Source organism: Mauremys mutica, chromosome 2 (assembly GCF_020497125.1).
Source record: "Mauremys mutica isolate MM-2020 ecotype Southern chromosome 2, ASM2049712v1, whole genome shotgun sequence".
Classification (NCBI taxonomy): Eukaryota; Metazoa; Chordata; order Testudines; family Geoemydidae; genus Mauremys; species Mauremys mutica.
In genome coordinates this window covers 169571556-169590779 of record NC_059073.1, presented here as the reverse complement: position 1 = coordinate 169590779, position 19224 = coordinate 169571556, and the positions used below count along the sequence as shown (strand labels likewise).

The following is a 19224-nucleotide window of genomic DNA, read 5'->3' as shown; positions in this document are numbered from 1 at the left end:
TGGGGTGCTGCCCCCTGGCAGTAACCCCTCAGTCTTAGGGTATCCCCTCCACAGGGAACCCCCACCCACTATTCCCACCTCACCTCAGTATCAGGCTACTGCCAGTCATCATTTAGCCCCCCACGCCCTGGGGCAGACTGCAGTATCAGCCTACTCATCACTGGCAAGGTTGGGTTTGGACCTGCTGCCTTGGCCTACCCCTGGGCTGCCCCCTGCAACCCCCAGTACCTTTTAGCCCAATGCTAGGCCGCAGCCTGGGGCTTTCCAGGCTGGAGCTCCTCAGCCTGTCCCTAGCCCTGCTCCACTCAGGTACTTAGCTCCCTGCAGCCAGGTCCTTCTCCCTCTACCTGTAGAGGGAGACTCTCTGTCTGCCCCTGGCTTCTCTGCCTTTATAGGGCCAGCTGAATCTGTTTGGGGCATGGACCCAGCTGCAGCCACTTCCCCCAATAAGCCCAGCCCAAAAGCTGCTTTCTCCAGCCACAGCCCCCTCCCAGGGCTGCTTTTAACCCTTCAGGGCAGGAGTGGGGGTCCACCCCGCTACAATGACCAACAGGAGGTGCTGCAGGGGTGAGTCCTGCAGGCTTACATGTACACATAGCTATATATGAACAAGAAAGAACACTTACTTACCCTAACACTTACAGTAGGTTCTTTGAGCTGCTATAATCTGTGTGAATCCCATGACCTGCCATCCAAACTACTGTTGGAGTCCTCAGCTTTAAGGTGAGAGAACTGAGGGAGGGTTGGGGCCACTCCACCCTTTGTGCCCTTGCATGGGAGCACAAGCAGATGCAGCGTGTATGCATGGCTGCATTGGACACTGCTAGGTAAAGTATTTCAAGCTTGCATGCCTAGGGTGTATGCACACCTACAGTGGACTCCATATTAACTACAACATCACAAAGAACTAGTTATTATAGAGTAAATGAGTTCTTTATGTTCACTAATGAGCCCAGACATGACTGTGTTAATATAAAGTCTTCTAAGTGTATAAAGAGAGAGAATCCAAAAAAGGAAATATGTGACTCTGTAAATCAAACATTTATGAGTAGCAAGAGACCATCAATTACAAAGTCTCATTACATATTTTTTTTAATTTTCCTTCATACTGTTATCTGTTAATTATTAAATCAATTTCCAAATCATTAGATGAAAAATCATGATTTTTTCTATTCTTTTTCTTGCTGATCTTCAATAAAGTATGCCATTTGGTCAAACAAAAAAGATACAAATGATTCTTACCTGTGACTAGGCACCACTGAAGACAAAGAAGCTTGTAAATTGTCTTGCATTAATCTAAGTTTTCGAAATAATGAGATGAACATAACTTTCATGATCACATGTGGATTTTGTGATACCTGGAAAATATTTTGTGCTACTCAAAATCTGGTTATTAATGGAGTAACTCTGATATCCAGTCAGTCTGTGAACAAAATTAATCAAAAGTGTGCATTCTTATGCATAGAAAATCCTGTAGTCTAGAAGTCATGACTGATGGAGTCACCAAGACCATGTTCAGTTTTTGGTTCCAGAACTTCTTCCTCCTTCTCTGTTACATCTGCTCAGCAAGTGCATCACAATTTTTTTGCTGCCTCTGTAAATAGCTGCTCTGAGCTCTCCAGGCCTCAGACTTTTGGCTGTGAGGGCAGTCTTCCCTCTTTTCCCTGTTCTTCCTCTACTCCCTTACCCTTAATATTAACATGGCACCCATTAAATGGATTAAAAACTGGCTAACTGACAGTTCTCAAAATGTAATTTTAAATAGGAAATAATCATTAAGTAGGTATGTTTCTAGTGAAATGCCTCAGGGATTGATTCTTGGCCCTATGCTATTTAACACATTATATCAATGACCTGGAGGATAACATAAAATCATCATGGATAAAGTTTGCATATGATACAAAGATCATATGACTTGTAAACAATGAAGAGGACAGGTCACTGATTCAGGGTGATTTGAATTGCTTGGTAAACTGGCCTCAAGCAAAAAAATATGCCTTTTAATGGTAAATGTAAATACATACATTTAAGAACAGACAACCTTTGAGATCCTGAAAGATGATCCCTCACTCTCACAGATCTTGGGGGACAGACTTGTCCTTGCTTACAGACAACCCCCCAACCTGAAGCAAATACTCACCATCAACCACACATCACTGAACAAAAACACTAACCCAGGAACCTATCCTTGCAACAAAGCCCAATGCCAACTCTGTCCACATATCTATTCAAGTGACAGCATCATAGGACCTAATCACATCAGCCACATCATCAGAGGCTCATTCACCTGCACATCTACTGGACAGTCTCTACGCAAAAGAATTAATGGACACAAATCTGACATCAGGAATCATAACACTCAAAAACCAGTAGAACACTTTAACCTGTGTGGTCATTCAATGACAGACCTGTGGGTGGCAATTTTGCAACAGAAAAGCTTCAAAAACAGACTCCAATGAGAAACTGCTGAGCTGGAATTGATATGCAAGCGAGATACAATCAACTTAGGTTTGAATAGGGACTGGGAATGGCTGAGCCATTACAAAAATTGAATCTATCTCCCCTTGTAAGTATTCTCACACTTCTTATCAAACTGTCTGTACTGGGCTATCTTGATTATCACTTCAAAAGTTTTTTTCTTACTTAATTGGGCTCTCAAAGTTGGTAAGACAACTCCCATCTTTTCATGCTCTCTGTATGTGTATATATATCTCCTCAATATGTGTTCCATTCTATGCATCTGAAGAAGTGGGCTGTAGCCCACGAAAGCTTATGCTCAAATAAATGTGTTAGTCTCTAAGGTGCCACAAGTACTCATCTTCGTATTGCTGATATTCTGTGATTCTATGTGTAAAATTATGATTGGGGAACAAGTAGCCATGGTGCTGAAAACCATTCCTATGTCAAATAATGCTATCTACTTAGGCAGTGATGACCTTTCAGAAATAATCCAAGACCAGCTAATAGAACAAGTTAAGAAGTGCAAATATTTTGCACTGCAATTTGATGAATCCACAGACATAGTCATCATAGCACAGCTTCATGTTATGTGAGATATGTCAAAGCAGGAACCGTATTTGAAGAATATTTATTTTGCAAAGAAATCCCAGTCCAAACAACTGCTGAGGAAATATTCAAGATCCTTGATAAATTCATGATGGATGAAGGTTTTAACTAGGCTATGTGTGTGAGGCTGTGCAACAATGGAGCAGCAACCACAACTGGAAAGAACAGTGGGGCGGCAGCACAAAAAAGTAATTTTATAAAATCCCTGGCAGTGCTTTATGCTGCTTTAGTATGCTGTGCAAAGCTGTGGGGTGTGCCCACACTCAGCTTCTATTTCACAGTGAAGTCAGATGGTTGTCACCTGGAAAGTGTTAAAATGTGTATTTGAATTGAGTGACAGAATCAGAAAAATCTCCTCCTTGGAAGAACTGATCTTGCAGATCCCGTGTGTAACTTGCCCTTGAGAACATTAACATACCTGGTGGACATATTTGACAAAATGAATGCACTGAAACTAACACTTCAAGGTAGGAATACAAATATACTAGTTATGAAAGAGAAAACTGGTGGAACCGATGAAATAGCTTTGTCATTGGAGTTGCCACATTGAAAAGAGAGTTACTGAGATGCCTATAGGGCAATCCAGCTAATGCAGGTAACAATAGCAGTGAATTTAGCACAGTGCAGGCTTCAGAATAGGATAGCAAGCTGAGCATGCATCCAGTGTCTGTACCTGGCTGTACTCAGACTGAAGCCCATGCTGCACTGACTTCACTGTTATTGTTTCCTGTGTGAGTTGGATTCAACCTAGCTATCCGTAAGGAGGCTAGTCCATGCTGTGTAGACGAACCCTTAAACATGTGTAACAGACTAGAGCTGTTTGGAGAGATGATAATAATAATAATTAATAATGGGTGAGGTAATATCTTTGATTGAACCAACGTCTGTTGGTGAAAGAGACAAGGTTTTGAGCTTCCACAGAGCTCTTCTTCAGGTTGGAAATTTTCCAACAAAATGCTTGTTTGTCAAACCTCAGATGTGTCACGAAATAGCTCCACTGAAAGATTTTCAGTGGATCAAAGGTGGAGCTATGATGGAACCCTGCCTGCCAGCTTGCTGATTGCTAAGGAGTCTGGGTTTTCCAGGACATGTGGCTCCAGGGAAGACAGCCATGCTAGGATATCAAGGCTCCATGCAATGAGCCTGAAAGTCCTGGGTGCCCTGGCTCTGCAGCAGGGAGCCTGGAAGCCTGGAGGTTTTGGAATGAGCTCCCAGGGTCTGCAGCTCCAGGGCAGGGCCGCCCAGAGGATTCCAGGGGCCTGGGGTCTTTGGCGGCGGGGGGCCCCCGCTTCGGCAGTAATTCGGCCATTCCGCTCCGGGGTGGAAAGACCCCGCACCGGCGAATTACCGCCGAAGCGGGACCCGCCGCCGAAGTGCAGCCGGGTCTTCGGCGGTAATTCGGTGGCGGGGGGCCCTTCCATTCCGGGACCCACCACCGAAGTGCCCCGAAGACCCGCGGCGGGAACCCTTGCCGCTGAATAGCCGCCGAAGCGGGACCCGCTGCCGAAGTGCAGCCAGGTCTTTGGCGGTAATTCGGTGGTGGGGGGCTCCTGCCACGGGTCTTCAGGGCACTTCGGCGGCGGGTCCCGGAATGGAAGGGCCTCCCGCCGCCGAATTACCGCCGAAGACCCGGCTGCACTTCGGCGGCGGGTCCCGCTTCGGCGGTAATTCGCCAGTGGGGGGTCCTTCCACCCCGGAGCGGAAGGACCCCCCACCGGCGAAGAGCAGGAGCGGAAGAAGCTCCGGGGGCCTGGGCCCCGCAAGAGTTTTCCCACCCCCCTGGAGCGAGTGAAGGACCCCACTTCAGGGGCCCCGAAAAACTCTTGTGGGGGCCCCTGCGGGACCCGAGGCCTGGTGCAAATTGCCCCTCTTGCCCCCCCCCTCTGGGCGGCCCTGCTCCAGGGCAGTGCTGCCATATGGACTGCCTTGGGCCAGAGACATCCCTCCAGGGCTTCTAGATTCCCACTAGCTGACCGAAGTGTCAGGAAGCCCTGGGTTCCCAGACAAGGGAAATCTGCATGATAGGGCTGCTCCAGAGCCACAGACTCTGGGAGCCACAGCAGCTTCCAAATGCTAATAGCAGTAATGAAACCAACAAGAACATTAATTTCAATTAGCAGCTGTCAGGGCTGGGGCGCAAATTTTGTTTCATAAACACCTTATGTTGTTGTTGCTAAAATGAAAATTTGGGGGGGGGAGGTATTTCTGGTTCTTGGAAAAGTTTAAATAAAATAAGCATGATTTTGTTCTGATTTGGAACAAAACAAAATTTCATAAAATGAGAAATTTCCTGCAAACTGGAAATCCTGTGTTTTGGCCAGCTCTACAGTAGACCACCGATGCACTATGTCTATCATATTATTTATCTTTAACCCTCTTAAAAAGCAGTCATAGTACTCTGAGAAGAATAAAAATATCTGGAGCTTACTGATGCCAAAATAAGAAAAGAACAAGGAACAGTTTTATATACTAAAACAAATTCTCTACAGCAGAAAAATTCACAATATAGCTCAAATTCTGCAATGAATTTCTCACAATTGGGGCCAAAGTAATTTCTGGCTAGGGTGACCAGATAGCAAGTATGAAAAATCTGGACACTTTTTTCGGAGGTTGGGGGGTACAGTTGCAAATATAAGACAAAGCCCCTAATATCAGGAGGTCCCAATAATATTGGGACATCTGGTCACCCCATTTCTGGTTCTCACAGTTCTGATATAACAGTAGATAGGGGAGGTATAGAATGAATGAGAATGGAGGAGGATGAATGACCATAAAGTGATCAGAGCATTTCAATAATCAGTGGAGCTCAAAGCTTCCCACAGGTTATAGGCACCAGGTAATGAGGTTATTCAGAGGTTAGTCTCCAGAAACATCAATAACAGTTTTGATTAAGAGAGTTTTTTGGTTCCTATTCATTCCTTTTGCTAAGGAAAATCCTTGCAAAAAAGATATCTCATCAGATTGTATATTGAGTTCTTTAACCAATCAAGTCTCACATTCATAGATCAATGGATTCTAAAGCCACAAGGAACCAATATGATCATCGTCTGACCTATCACACAAGCCATAGAAGTTCCCCAAAATTATTTGTACAGCATATCTTTTAGAAAAACATTCAATCTTGATTTAAAAGTTGTCAGTGATGGAGTATCCACTGCAACCTTTGATAAATTGTTCCATTATGTACTTACTCTCAACATTAAAAATGTGTGCCTTATTTCCAGTCTACATTTGTCTAGCTTCAAATTTCAACCAGTGGATCACATTATATATTTCTCTGCTAGATTTCAGAGACCATTATTAAATATTTATTCCCCATGTAGGTATTTATAGACCAGGGGTAGGCAACCTATGGCACATGTGCCAAAGGCGGCACGCGAGCTGATTTTCGTGGCACTCACACTGCCCGGGTCCTGGCCACCAGTCTGGGGGGCTCTGCAGTTTAATTTAATTTTAAATGAAGCAGTGATTGCACCAATGACAAATACAGAGGTAAAATAACCTCTCTATCTCTACTTGAGATTCCCTTGTTCATGCATCCAAGGTTTACATTAGCCCTTTTGGCCACAGGGAGTTCATGCAATTTTTTTCTGAGTCACTGCTTCCCAGAATAGGGTCCCCCATCACGTAACTATGGCCTACATTCTTTGTTCCTAGACGTATTACATTTAGCCATATTAAAAAACATATTGTTTACTTGGGCCCAGCCTATGAAGTGATCCAGATTGCTCTGTATCAGGGTATGTTGACATAGTGCATGGAATTGAGCCTCCCAGCTTGGGTCAACAGACTCAGGCTCATGGGGCTCACGCTACCACACTAAAAATATCTCTGCAGGCAGTGCTTTGAAGTTGCATCTTGGGCTGGAGCTTGGGATCTGAAGCCCCTCCCCCTTCTCTAGGTTTTAGACCCTGAGCTCTAGCCCAAACTGCAGCATTTACACAACTATTTTTAGTGTGGTAGTGCAAGCACGACTCTGTCAATCCAGAGTGGGAGGCTTGCTGCCAAGTGATGTGTAGATGTATTATCAGTGACCTATCCTCTTCATTATTTATATGTGGGAGCAAAGGCTCCATTTCCCATTCTGTAGTGAGAGGAATGATTTTTTTTTAGTCTTTTGCCAGTGCTTAAACAGCTAACATTTTAATTTAATTTTCCCATCTAAAATATTATTGGATTTAGTTTGTTAAATCCTTAGGTTATGGGAGTAACAGGACCAATGTTATGAGGTGAATTGTGATTTACTGAGGAGTGTTACACTGTAGGATGTCTTTTTAGGATGTGTTCTGTCAGCTAAACAAGTCATTTCATTATAAAGATACTGTTTTATATTGCATTAGAAAATGTACTCTGTTAATGCAATCTCTTTTCCCAAACCTCGAAGAGCCGAAAAAGAGTGGGGTGACGGAATCAGGGGGTTATCTTTGAATGCAGCTCGCTATGCTTTACTTCGGGTTGAACATGGTCCTCCTCACACGAAAAACTGGAGGTAAGAATCCATGAAGTCCCCCTACTTTAAATATAAATAATTTTAGAAGTAGGAATATTGCTGATAATGAAACACTATAGATTTCAGTAATCTTAAAACTAGAGTAGGATTCATAGAGAGATATTATGTTTATAAAACAACTAAACTAATAGCCAAAGTTGCAGTGTGAAACAGGCCATGCTCTGTTCCCGCCCTCTTATGCCTAGAAATGTATGACTCCAGTGAGTGGCACCTTCACATTATTTTATTTATATTCCTGCCACCAACCCCAATACAATCTTGTGCAGCCAAATCCGTAGAGTAGTTTCTTGCCTTTCCCTCAGACCCAGAGAGGAACAGAAATATCTCTCCCTTGGGATCTCGGAGCATACTGTGCTCAACTAACCGAATTCTTTCTCTCTCACTTCCTTCCTGTGACTTCTTTTATAGCCTCATCTGACAGCTAAGTGGTTTATCAGCCTCCCCACCCCCCTAGACTGGTCAGCCTATTAGCTGCAGATTCCCCAATCAGTCTTCTCCAGGGGAACTAATTGGTGTTTAAGTGATAACAGGGCTGGGTACTTGTTAGCCTCCTGTACTCTGTCACACAGTTATTTATAGTAATTTATTAGTTTATTTTACTTAATAAAGTTTAAACTAAATCCAAGTTGATTATAAGTGGCTCCTCTACACTTATTTAACATCAGGTTTTATTTTTCTTAATGTTAATGGCCATTTCTAAAATCCACGTTTTATTATTTTTATTATATGGAACTTCTTGATAATTAGACTTTGGAAATGACAAGTGGGATAAAAGCCCTGATTATTTCACATTAATTGGACAGTTTTTAATGTTAGAATATTAACCTTCTGAGTGCAATATTCCTGGGAACTTCCTGATATGTTCTGATGTTGTACTGGTGTAATTGAAGGTAGAATTTGATCTTGCCATTAGAATTTAATTAACAATTATGCTGATATTGAAGAAGGAAGTAGAACCCTATACTCTTTCATAGCTATTTTGGATTTGTAGCACTGACAAACATCAGAAAAATAATTTTGTCAATTAAGTAAGCAGATTTCACTCTGAAACAAGAAGATTGCTGAATAATTAACAATCTACCATTTTTCAGAGTAAAGCTACAACAGAAGGTCAGCAGAGAGTGCTATATATCTCTGTAGATATTCTACATGATCAGTTCTCTGACAAAGTATGATGACCAAAATTTGTCTGGGCTGCTTTGCTTGATAGTTTATCTTGTTTGCAGTTGAACACTAGATCATCTGGTTATTCATGATTCTGTTATAATTTTAATTTTCCAGTTGTCTTTCTGACACTCTTTTTTTAAATACTGCAGACCTCAAGTCTTGGTTTTGTTGAATTTGGACTCGGAACAGGTGGTTAAACACCCTAGATTGCTTTCTTTCACCTCTCAGTTGAAGGCTGGTAAAGGATTGACTATTGTGGGCTCTGTACTACAGGGAATCTACTTGGACAAATACATAGAAGCTCAAAAAGCTGAAGAGGTATGCAAAAAACAACTTGCAAATACTTACAGGTTCTGTTTAGATTCAAGTTTCAATGAAATGGTGCCAGGATTTTCTGAAGAATTAACATTTTGCATCAATATGGGCTACTGTAAAGCATTTAAGCAAAGTTAAGTTTTGACTCAAAATATTTAATACTTTTATATACTAAAATGAGCTTAGTGATTGGAATCAAATTATGAAAATGATTTATAAAATTTAGAAGGATATTATTATATCTAGATATTATTCTGCTAGTTTTCTTAGTATAAATCCAAAGTAGGATCAGGAGGGCTCAGTGTTGTCCCATATGGAGTAGTAAAACACATTCACATAGCGGTTCATATACACTTTTTAGGGTCAACCACTATATATATTTACAGTGGTCACGTTTGAAAACTGGATAATGTTATTGCAGTACTACCTCTGCTTTAGCATAGGGAATGCCTAGAGAATTCCATGCTAATATTTAATTAAAAAAGCAATTTAAAAGATTTTGAAGATGCTTTCATGAGCTTGTCTACTCTGTGCATTGGTGTGCACCAGGTAGGATGTAAATTCTAGTGCGCATCAACATGTGTCTCACTAACTGGCTGTGACAACACTACTGGTGCACACCAAAAGTTGCCTAGTGCACACTGATGTTGTCCTGTTTTATATAGTTCTACACGAGTGCACAGAAGGGAACTTCTAGTATGCATCTGCAGGTCTATGCAGCCGTTAGCGAGAGACATGCTGGTGCATGCTAGACTGTACACCCCAGCTGGTGAACACTAACTTACTGTGCAGACAAGCCCCTGTATCTTAGTGTGATACTGACCTTATTACAATGACTACTTTCCTATTCCTACATGAAGTATCGTGATGAGCTGATATCACACTGTTTAGCATCAACCACTGTAGGAGAGTTGTAAGTCAGATTACCTTTTACTATGCCATTCAAATATTACTCTAGGAAAAATATGTATGCATTGTATTTGGCCATGGAACAATCCTAATATTTTACTTGGTTAAAACATACAGTGGATATCAAACTCTTTATATAACAGTTTTAAAAATGCTATTTTACAAAATGAAGAAATCTGATGAATCTGGTAGATCTTTGAAGTGACCGGGTCTACATTCCTTAGGTCATTATAATCTTCCTCAGGTAATAGGAAGTGATATTGTCATTCTGGTTGTGAAACCTAAGGAAGTAGAAGGATATAAGTTGGCTGTGAACAGAGTCATCAAGCAGGGGCACCGAAACAGGGAGGGCCGGGGGCCATGGCCCTCCCACTTTTCACCACGAGATATTATACAGTGTAGCACCCTATTTCTGATTGACTGCTATATGCCAGGTTGAGGCACCACCATGGGCAGCTGTCCATCATTGTAGCTTACACTCCCACTGAGGAAACTACAGATGTTAATAAAGATGAGTTCTATCAGTAACTAGCAGCAGTGACACAATCCATTCTGTCAGATGACAAACTTATTATACTCAGAGATATGAACGTCTCACCAAGTTGCCCCAGAAATGTCTTCAAAATTATTCTTGGGCCATTTTGCTCTGGAACTATAAATGATAACTTTAGAAGATTACTCTCCTTTTGCTCTTCTCACAATATTATCATCACCAGCAGTTGGTTCAGGCACTTTGGGATCCTGGCTGTTCAACAATGGCTGGATGAGGAAGAAGCTGGACCATATCTTGGTCTGGAATCATAGTATATTAAGGGCATACAGAGGTGCAGAAGCCCTGGTAAATACTGACCATCATCTCCTTGTTGCTAAAATGGCAATTACTCCCTGATTTCAACATAAGAGCATGCCTATTATGATACATAAGGCACAATGCATCTGTGAAAACTCAGCGCTTGCTAACAAGTACTCTGTCACAATGAAGAACATAACATAAGAACATAACATAAGAAAGGCCGTACCGGGTCAGACCAAAGGTCCATCTAGCCCAGTATCTGTCTACCGACAGTGGCCAATGCCAGGTGCCCCTGAGGGAGTGAACCTAACAGGCAATGATCAAGTGATCTCTCTCCTGCCATCCATCTCCATCCTCTGACGAACAGAGGCTAGGGACACCATTCTTACCCATCCTGGCTAATAGCCATTAATGGACTTAGCCACCATGAATTTATCCAGTCCCCTTTTAAACATTGTTATAGTCCTAGCCTTCACAACCTCCTCAGGTAAGGAGTTCCACAAGTTGACTGTGCGCTGCGTGAAGAAGAACTTCCTTTTATTTGTTTTAAACCTGCTGCCTATTAATTTCATTTGGTGACCCCTAGTTCTTGTATTATGGGAATAAGTAAATAACTTTTCCTTATCCACTTTCTCAACATCACTCATGATTTTATATACCTCTATCATGTCCCCCCTTAGTCTTCTCTTTTCCAAACTGAAGAGTCCTAGCCTCTTTAATCTTTCCTCATATGGGACCCTCTCTAAACCCCTAATCATTTTAGTTGCTCTTTTCTGAACCTTTTCTAGTGCTAGAATATCTTTTTTGAGGTGAGGAGACCACATCTGTACACAGTATTCGAGATGTGGGCGTACCATGGATTTATATAAGGGCAATAATATATTCTCAGTCTTATTCTCTATCCCCTTTTTAATGATTCCTAACATCCTGTTTGCTTTTTTGACCGCCTCTGCACACTGCGTGGACATCTTCAGAGAACTATCCACGATAACTCCAAGATCTTTTTCCTGACTCGTTGTAGCTAAATTAGCCCCCATCATGTTGTATGTATAGTTGGGGTTATTTTTTCCAATGTGCATTACTTTACATTTATCCACATTAAATTTCATTTGCCATTTTGTTGCCCAATCACTTAGTTTTGTGAGATCTTTTTGAAGTTCTTCACAATCTGCTTTGGTCTTAACTATCTTGAGTAGTTTAGTATCATCTGCAAACTTTGCCACCTCACTGTTTACCCCTTTCTCCAGATCATTTATGAATAAATTGAATAGGATTGGTCCTAGGACTGACCCTTGGGGAACACCACTAGTTACCCCTCTCCATTCTGAGAATTTACCATTAATTCCTACCCTTTGTTCCCTGTCCATTAACCAGTTCTCAATCCATGAAAGGACCTTTCCTTTTATCCCATGACAGCTTAATTTACGTAAGAGCCTTTGGTGAGGGACCTTGTCAAAGGCTTTCTGGAAATCTAAGTACACTATGTCCACCGGATCCCCCTTGTCCACATGTTTGTTGACCCCTTCAAAGAACTCTAATAGATTAGTAAGACACGATTTCCCTTTACAGAAACCATGTTGACTATTGCTCAAGAGTTTATGTTTTTCTATGTGTCTGACAATTTTATTCTTTACTATTGTTTCAACTAATTTGCCCGGTACCGGCGTTAGACTTACCGGTCTGTAATTGCCAGGATCACCCCTAAGAATAAATTCTATGCACTTGGCACTCTCCTGGATGACACAGTATTAGCCTGGACTGCCATAAGCACAGTCATCCAAGAAGCTGTAAATGCCATCCCACAATCAAAATGCTACAAGCAATACTTGGCTATCCAATGAGACATGTCAAATTTTGCAAAAGAAATCTGAGGACAGACAGAGCCGTGAGGACACTGAATGTGAACATTTACAAGATAATTTACAAGTGAAAGCAAAAGCAGATTGTGAAGCTTATTTTGAGAACTTGGCAGAAGAGGGAATAAGAGCTAATAAATTACAATCTGCGTTCAGAGCTATTCAGCCATTTTGATCCAAAACTGGGCTTTGTGCAGGTCTGTGCTGGTAAACAAGGTTGATGGTAGCCATTTGTCTTGGATGGTTTAGACACAACAAATCCTTGTTGGCAGAGGGCTAGACTAGATGACCCTTGAAGTCCTTTCTAACCCTATGATTCTGTGGTATAACATTCTTAACCCGAGAAGAACTGCAGGGACAGAAAGAATATTCTGAGTCGGCACTTTACCATCCCAAAGAGACTTCATGTCCAGGTCTGGATGGTTTAGCAGTAGATGCACCTACATTGGAAGAGGTTCTCTCTGTCATAAAGAAACTGTGAAGCGGGCATGCTGCCAGACCTATAACACCTGAATTTCTCAGGCATGTTGTAGAGCCCATAATTGTAGCATTACACCAACTTTTTTAGGCCTAGGGCTACTGGGAAAGGTACCAGCAGATGGAAGAGATGGATCATTATCCCGCTCTATAAAGGGAAAGGCCTACGCATGGAGTGTAGTAGTTATAGGCCAATAACTCTGCTCTCTGTTCCTGAATGAGGCTTCATACATGTCCTATTCACCCGGCTCCAGACTCTCCTTGTGAAACTTCATTCCCCAGAAACATTGTGTTTCACTGCTGGGTGATGTACAGTGGATATACTTGCTCTCCTTTTATCTGAGATCCATCTTGAATTTAACTGGCCTTTCACAGCAGCATACATAGACCTAAAGGTAGCCTTCAATTCTGTCAATAAAGGTTCCTTATAGAAGGCCCTACAAGGCATCAGCATTCTCCTGAGGCTATTTCAAGATCTACAGAATGTCTCAGGCGTAGTTGCAGAGTAGGACCCATAGGTTTGAAAGGTTTCACACCAGATCCAAGGTGAAGTAGGTATGTGTCCTGATCAGTCCAGTCCTGTTTTGTCACACAGTGGATTGTCTCCTTGTATATATTTCAGAAAAATATCAGCATAACTGTTGGTTAAACTTCTTTTACTGACCTGGATTATGTGGATCATGTAGTTCTACTTGGTAAGGAAACAAATGATCTCAAAGATGCACTAGAGAGCTTCCAAAATGAGGCAGCTGCCGTTGAGCTAATGGTTTCTTGGATAGAAACAAAAAATCCAGAATGTCGGCTCAAAAGTTGTGATACAAGACATCTGTACTTCCAGACAAACCATAAAAGTAGTGGATGACTTTATCTCTCTAGGCAGTAAACTGTCATCAAACAGGTGCAGCCAGTCAGATATCCTAAGGAGAATTGGTTTAGCAGCCTCAGGCCTGGTCTACACTACGCGTTTAAACCGAATTTAGCAGCGTTAAACCGATTTAACCCTGCACTGTCCACACAATGAGGCCCTTTATATCGATATAAAGGGCTCTTTAAACCGATTTCTGTACTCCTCCTCGACGAGAGGAGTAGCGCTGAAATCGGTATTGCCATGTCGGATTAGGGTTAGTGTGGCCACAAATCGACGGTATTGGCCTCCAGGCGGTATCCCACAGTGCACCATTGTGACCGCTCTGGAAAGCAATCTGAACTCGGATGCACTGGCCAGGTAGACAGGAAAAGCCCTGCGAATTTTTGAATTTCATTTCCTGTTTGCCCAGTGTGGAGCTCTGATCAGCATGGGTGGCGATGCAGTCCCAAATCCAAAAAGAGCTCCAGCATGGACTGTACGGGAGATACTGGATCTGATCGCTGTATGGGGAGACAAATCTGTCCTATCAGAGCTCTGTTACAGAAGACGAAATGACAAAGCATTTGAAAAAATCTCCAGGCTATGATAGACAGAGGCTACAGCAGGGACTCAGCACAGTGCTGCGTGACAAGCGTAACGGAAAGCCAAAGAATCAAATGGACGCTCATGGAGGGAGGGAGGGGGTACTGAGGATTCCAGCTATCCCACAGTCCCCGCAGTCTCCGAAAAGCATTTGCATTCTTGGCTGAGCTCCCAATGCCTGAAGGGTCAAAAACATTTTCCCGGGTGTTTCAGGGTGTATGTCGTCAATTTACGCCCTTCCCCCCCCCCCCGAAAGAAAAGGGAACAAATAATTTCTCACCTTTTTTCAATGTCACCATATGTCTACTGCATGCTGCTGGTAGACGGGGTGCTGCAGTGCTGAACACCAGCATCCCCTTCCCAGTGGCAGATGATGCAAAATGACTGGTAGCTATCATCATCATCAGCCCGTGAGTGCTCCTGACTAGCCTCGGTGAGGTTGGCCGGGGGCGCCTGGGTAGAAATGGGAATGACTCCTGGTCATTCCCGGCAGACGGTACAGAAGACTTGGTAACCATTCTCATCATAGCAACTGGGGGCTGAGCTCCATCAGCCCCCTCCCGCCCCCCTCACCCCCCCCATTCATGTCTAAAGAAAAGATTCTGTACTGCCTGGATTATCATAGCAGCAGGAGGCTGCGCTCCTCTTTCCCCCACCCCCATTTAATGTCCTGCTTGGACTATCATAGCAGCTGGAGGCTGCCTCCCCCTCATTTTATCACACTAAAAGTCAGTGTTTCTTATTCCTGCATTCTTTATTACTTCATCAAACAAATGGGGGGACACTGCCACGGTAGCCCAGGAGGGTTGGGGGAGGAGGAAAGCAACGGGTGGGGTTTTTGCAGGGGCACCCCCAGAATGGCATGCATCTCATCATTTCTGCGGGATCTCTGGGGCTCTGACATGGAGCGGCTGTGCTCTCTGGTTCTCTAGTACACTTGCCCCATATTCTAGGCGGGACTGACTCTATTTTTAGACAAAACATAAAGAAGGGAATGACCCAGGGAGTCATTCCGATTTTTGTCCATGCGCCCCCGGCCAACCTCACTGAGGCCAGCCAGGAGCACCCATGACAGCAGCAGACGGTACAAAAGGATTGATAACCGTCATCGCCAATTTCCAAATGCAAACGGTGCAAAATGACTGATAACCGTCATCTCATCGCCAATTTACAATGGCAGACGGTGCAATAGGGATGGTAATCGTCTCTGTTACCTTGCAAAGGCAAATGAATGCTGCTGTGTAGCACTGCAGTACTGCCTCTGTCAGCAGTATCCAGTACACATACGGTGACAGTGACAAAAGGCAAAACAGGCTCCATGGTCGCCATGCTATGGCATCTGCCAGGGCAATCCAGGTGAAAAAGGGCGCGAAATGATTGTCTGCCATTGCTTTCACGGAGGAAGGATTGAGTGACGACATTTACCCAGAATCACCCGCGACACTGTTTTTGCCCCATCATGCATTGGGATCTCAACCCAGAATTCCAATGGGCGGGGGAGACTGCGGGAACTATGGGATAGCTACCGGATAGCTACCCACAGTGCAACGCTCCAGAAATCGACGCTAGCCTCGGTACATGGACACACACCGCCGAATTAATGTGCTTAGTGTGGCCACGTGCACTCGACTTTATACAATCTGTTTTTAAAAACCCATTTCTGTAAAACCGGAATAATCCCGTAGTGTAGACATACCCTCAGTTATGAAAGACCTGATTATGGTCTGGAACTGATAGGAGGTGAAACTATGTACAAAAGTATGGATTTTTCAAACCTGCATACTTCTGATCCTTTTATATGGGATCTGAAATGTGGACATTGCTTAAACAAGACATCAGGAGGCTGGAGTCATTTCATATGCATTATCAACAGTGACTACTGGTATAAGAGGGATTGACTTTATTAGTAACAGGGATGGATTGTTGAGAACTCACCTCGAGAGGATTGAAGTAATCATTGGTCACTGCTGGATGGCCCCTTTTGGTCATATTGCCTGCATCAGCTGCAGAGTCCACATACATTGAGCACTGAAATCAGACTTGAAGTCAGGAGGGGTTACTGCCTGGTCAACAGACTGGTGGTGGTCATGCCATCTCCACAATTAACCTGGCAGCACCAGATCAGTAATAATCTAGTGGTGCTCTTAGATACCTGGAATAAAGCTGTACAGTGTGGTCAGGACATTTGGCACTACAGACTTCCACTGTGTAAGCATGTTGTTGTTATTATATACATTTCTTAGAATCACTGCATGGTTTTCCATCCACATGTTCTTAAAACAGTATAGAGTCAACATCCTCTCCTATGCAGATGGAGTTTTTGGTAGATGGGTATCATTCAACATAGTGTTCCAGTAACCATGAGGTCCTTGTTCACTTTTAAGTCATTAAATTGAACACCCTTCCCTCCTTTAAAATGATTTACAATTTTCTACACTGTGAAGATCACCTATGATGAAGGGGATGGAGAAAGGAAAATTCTGTCTCGCCTGCAAATTTTCCAGAAAATTCCATGTCCATCTACCTCTTCCTTGGAGGACTGCATTATGTCCAGAGTTTTTCTAGTTATTAGCTTGTTACACATTCTTCCATTTCAAATTATTTATCCAAAATGTCATACTATTTCATTAGAGAGACAAAGTGGGTGTGGTACTATATTTTATTGGACCAACTTCTGTGTGAAAGAGACAAGCTTTCAAGCTTACATAGAGCTGTTTTTCAGGTCTGGAAAAAGTACTCAGAGTGTCACCGCTAAATACAAGGTAGAACAGAATGTCAAAGAGCTCTGTGTAAGCTCAAAAGCTTGTCTCTTTCACCAAGAGAATTTGGTCCAATAAAAGATATTACCTCACCCACCTTGCCTCACTATTATCCTCAGACCAACATGACTACAGTAACACTGTAAATAAAATGTCATATCAGAGCTCAGCTGCAAATGGTTTGAACTGAATAACATTTTTTCACTTTTATGTAGTTTACAGCTTGGGAAATTATCTTTTTGGATTTTTCTTGCTGAGAGGTGGTCCTAAATCCAGACTCTCAGCAAAGATCTATGCTGCCTCCAGTTGTTATAGAGACAGGGAAAATTCCACTGTGAAGAGGGTTTGATATGGAGTGTTCTAAAAAGAACATTTTTACAGATCATAGAATCATAGAAGATTAGGGTTGGAAGAGACCTCAGGAGGTCATCTAGTCCAGCCCACTTCTCAAAGCAGGACCAACCCCAACTGAATCATCCCAGCCAGGGCTTTGTCAAGTTTTAAGGATGGAGATTCCATCACCTCCCTAGGTAACCCATTCCAGTGCTTCACCACCCTCCTAGTGAAATAGTTTTTCCTAATATCCAAACTAGACCTCCCCCACTGCATCTTGAGACCATTGCTCCTTGTTCTGTCATCTGCCACCACTGAGAACACCTAGCTCCATCCTCTTTGGAACCCCTTCAGGTATCAAATCCCCCCTCATTCCTCTCTTCTGCAGACTAAATAAGCCCAGTTCCCTCAGCCTCTCCTCATAAGTCATGTGCCCCAGCCCCCTGATAATTTTTGTTGCCCTTGGCTGGACTCTCTCCAATTTGTTCACATCCTTTCTGTAGTGGGGGGCCCAAAACTGGATGCAATACTCCAGATGTGGCCTCACCAGTGCCGAATAGAAGGGAATAATCACTTCCCTCGATCTGCTGGCAATGCTCCTACTAAGACAGCCGGATATGCCGTTGGCTTTCTTGGCACCAAGGGCACACTTCTGACTCATATCCAGCTTCTCATCCACTGTAATCCCCAGTTCCTTTTCTGAAGAACTGCCGCTTAGCCAGTCAGTCCCCAGCCCTGTAGCAGTGCATGGGATTCTTCCGTCCTAAATGCAGGACTCTGCACCTGTCCTTGTTGAACCTCATCAGGTTCTTTTGGCCCAATCCTCCAATTTGTCTAATCACTCTGGACCCTATCCCTACCCTCCACCATATCTACTTCTCCCCCCAGCTTAGTATCATCTGTGAACTTGCTGAGGGTGCAACCCATCCCATCATCCAGATCATTCATGAAGATGTTGAACAAAACCAGCCCCAGCACTGACCCTTGGGGTACTCCTCTTGATACCAGCTGCCAACTAGACATAAAACCATTGATCACTACCCACTGAGCCCTTCAATGTAGCCAGCTTTCTATCCACCTTATAGTTCATTCATCCAATTCATGCTTCTTTAACTTGCTGGCAAGAACACTGTGGGAGATCGTATCAAAACCTTTGCTAAAGTCAAGGTATATCATATCCACCGCATTCCCCATATCCACAGGGCCAGTTATCTCATCATAGAAGGCAATCAGGTTGGTCAGCCATGACTTGCCCTCAATGAATCCCTGTTGACTATTCCTGATCACCTTCCTCTCCTCCAAGTGCTTCAAAATGGATTCCTTGAGGACTTGCTCCATGATTTTTCTGGGGACTGAGGTGAGGTTGACTGGTCTGTAGTTCCCTGGATTCTCCTTCTTACCTTTTTAAAGATGGGCACTATATTTGCCTTTTTCAGTTGTCCAGGACCTCCCCCGATTGCCATGAATTTTGAAAGATAATGGCCAATGATTCTGCAATCACATCAGCCAACTCCCTCAGCACCCTCAGATGCATTGCATCTGGCCCCATGGACTTGTGTATGTCCAGCTTTCCTAAATAATCCTTAACC

At 43.2% G+C, this 19224-nt stretch overlaps 1 protein-coding gene across 1 annotated transcript in view; it reads left to right on the top strand.

Moving 5' to 3' along the window:
• Positions 1–19224, top strand: part of SLC12A7 (solute carrier family 12 member 7) — a 324493-nt gene that overhangs the window by 241049 nt on the left and 64220 nt on the right. The window contains exons 16-17 of the mRNA XM_045005934.1: positions 7451–7555; positions 8893–9061. Coding sequence (XP_044861869.1) covers positions 7451–7555; positions 8893–9061 — 274 coding nt within the window. The remainder of the gene's footprint in view (positions 1–7450; positions 7556–8892; positions 9062–19224) is intronic.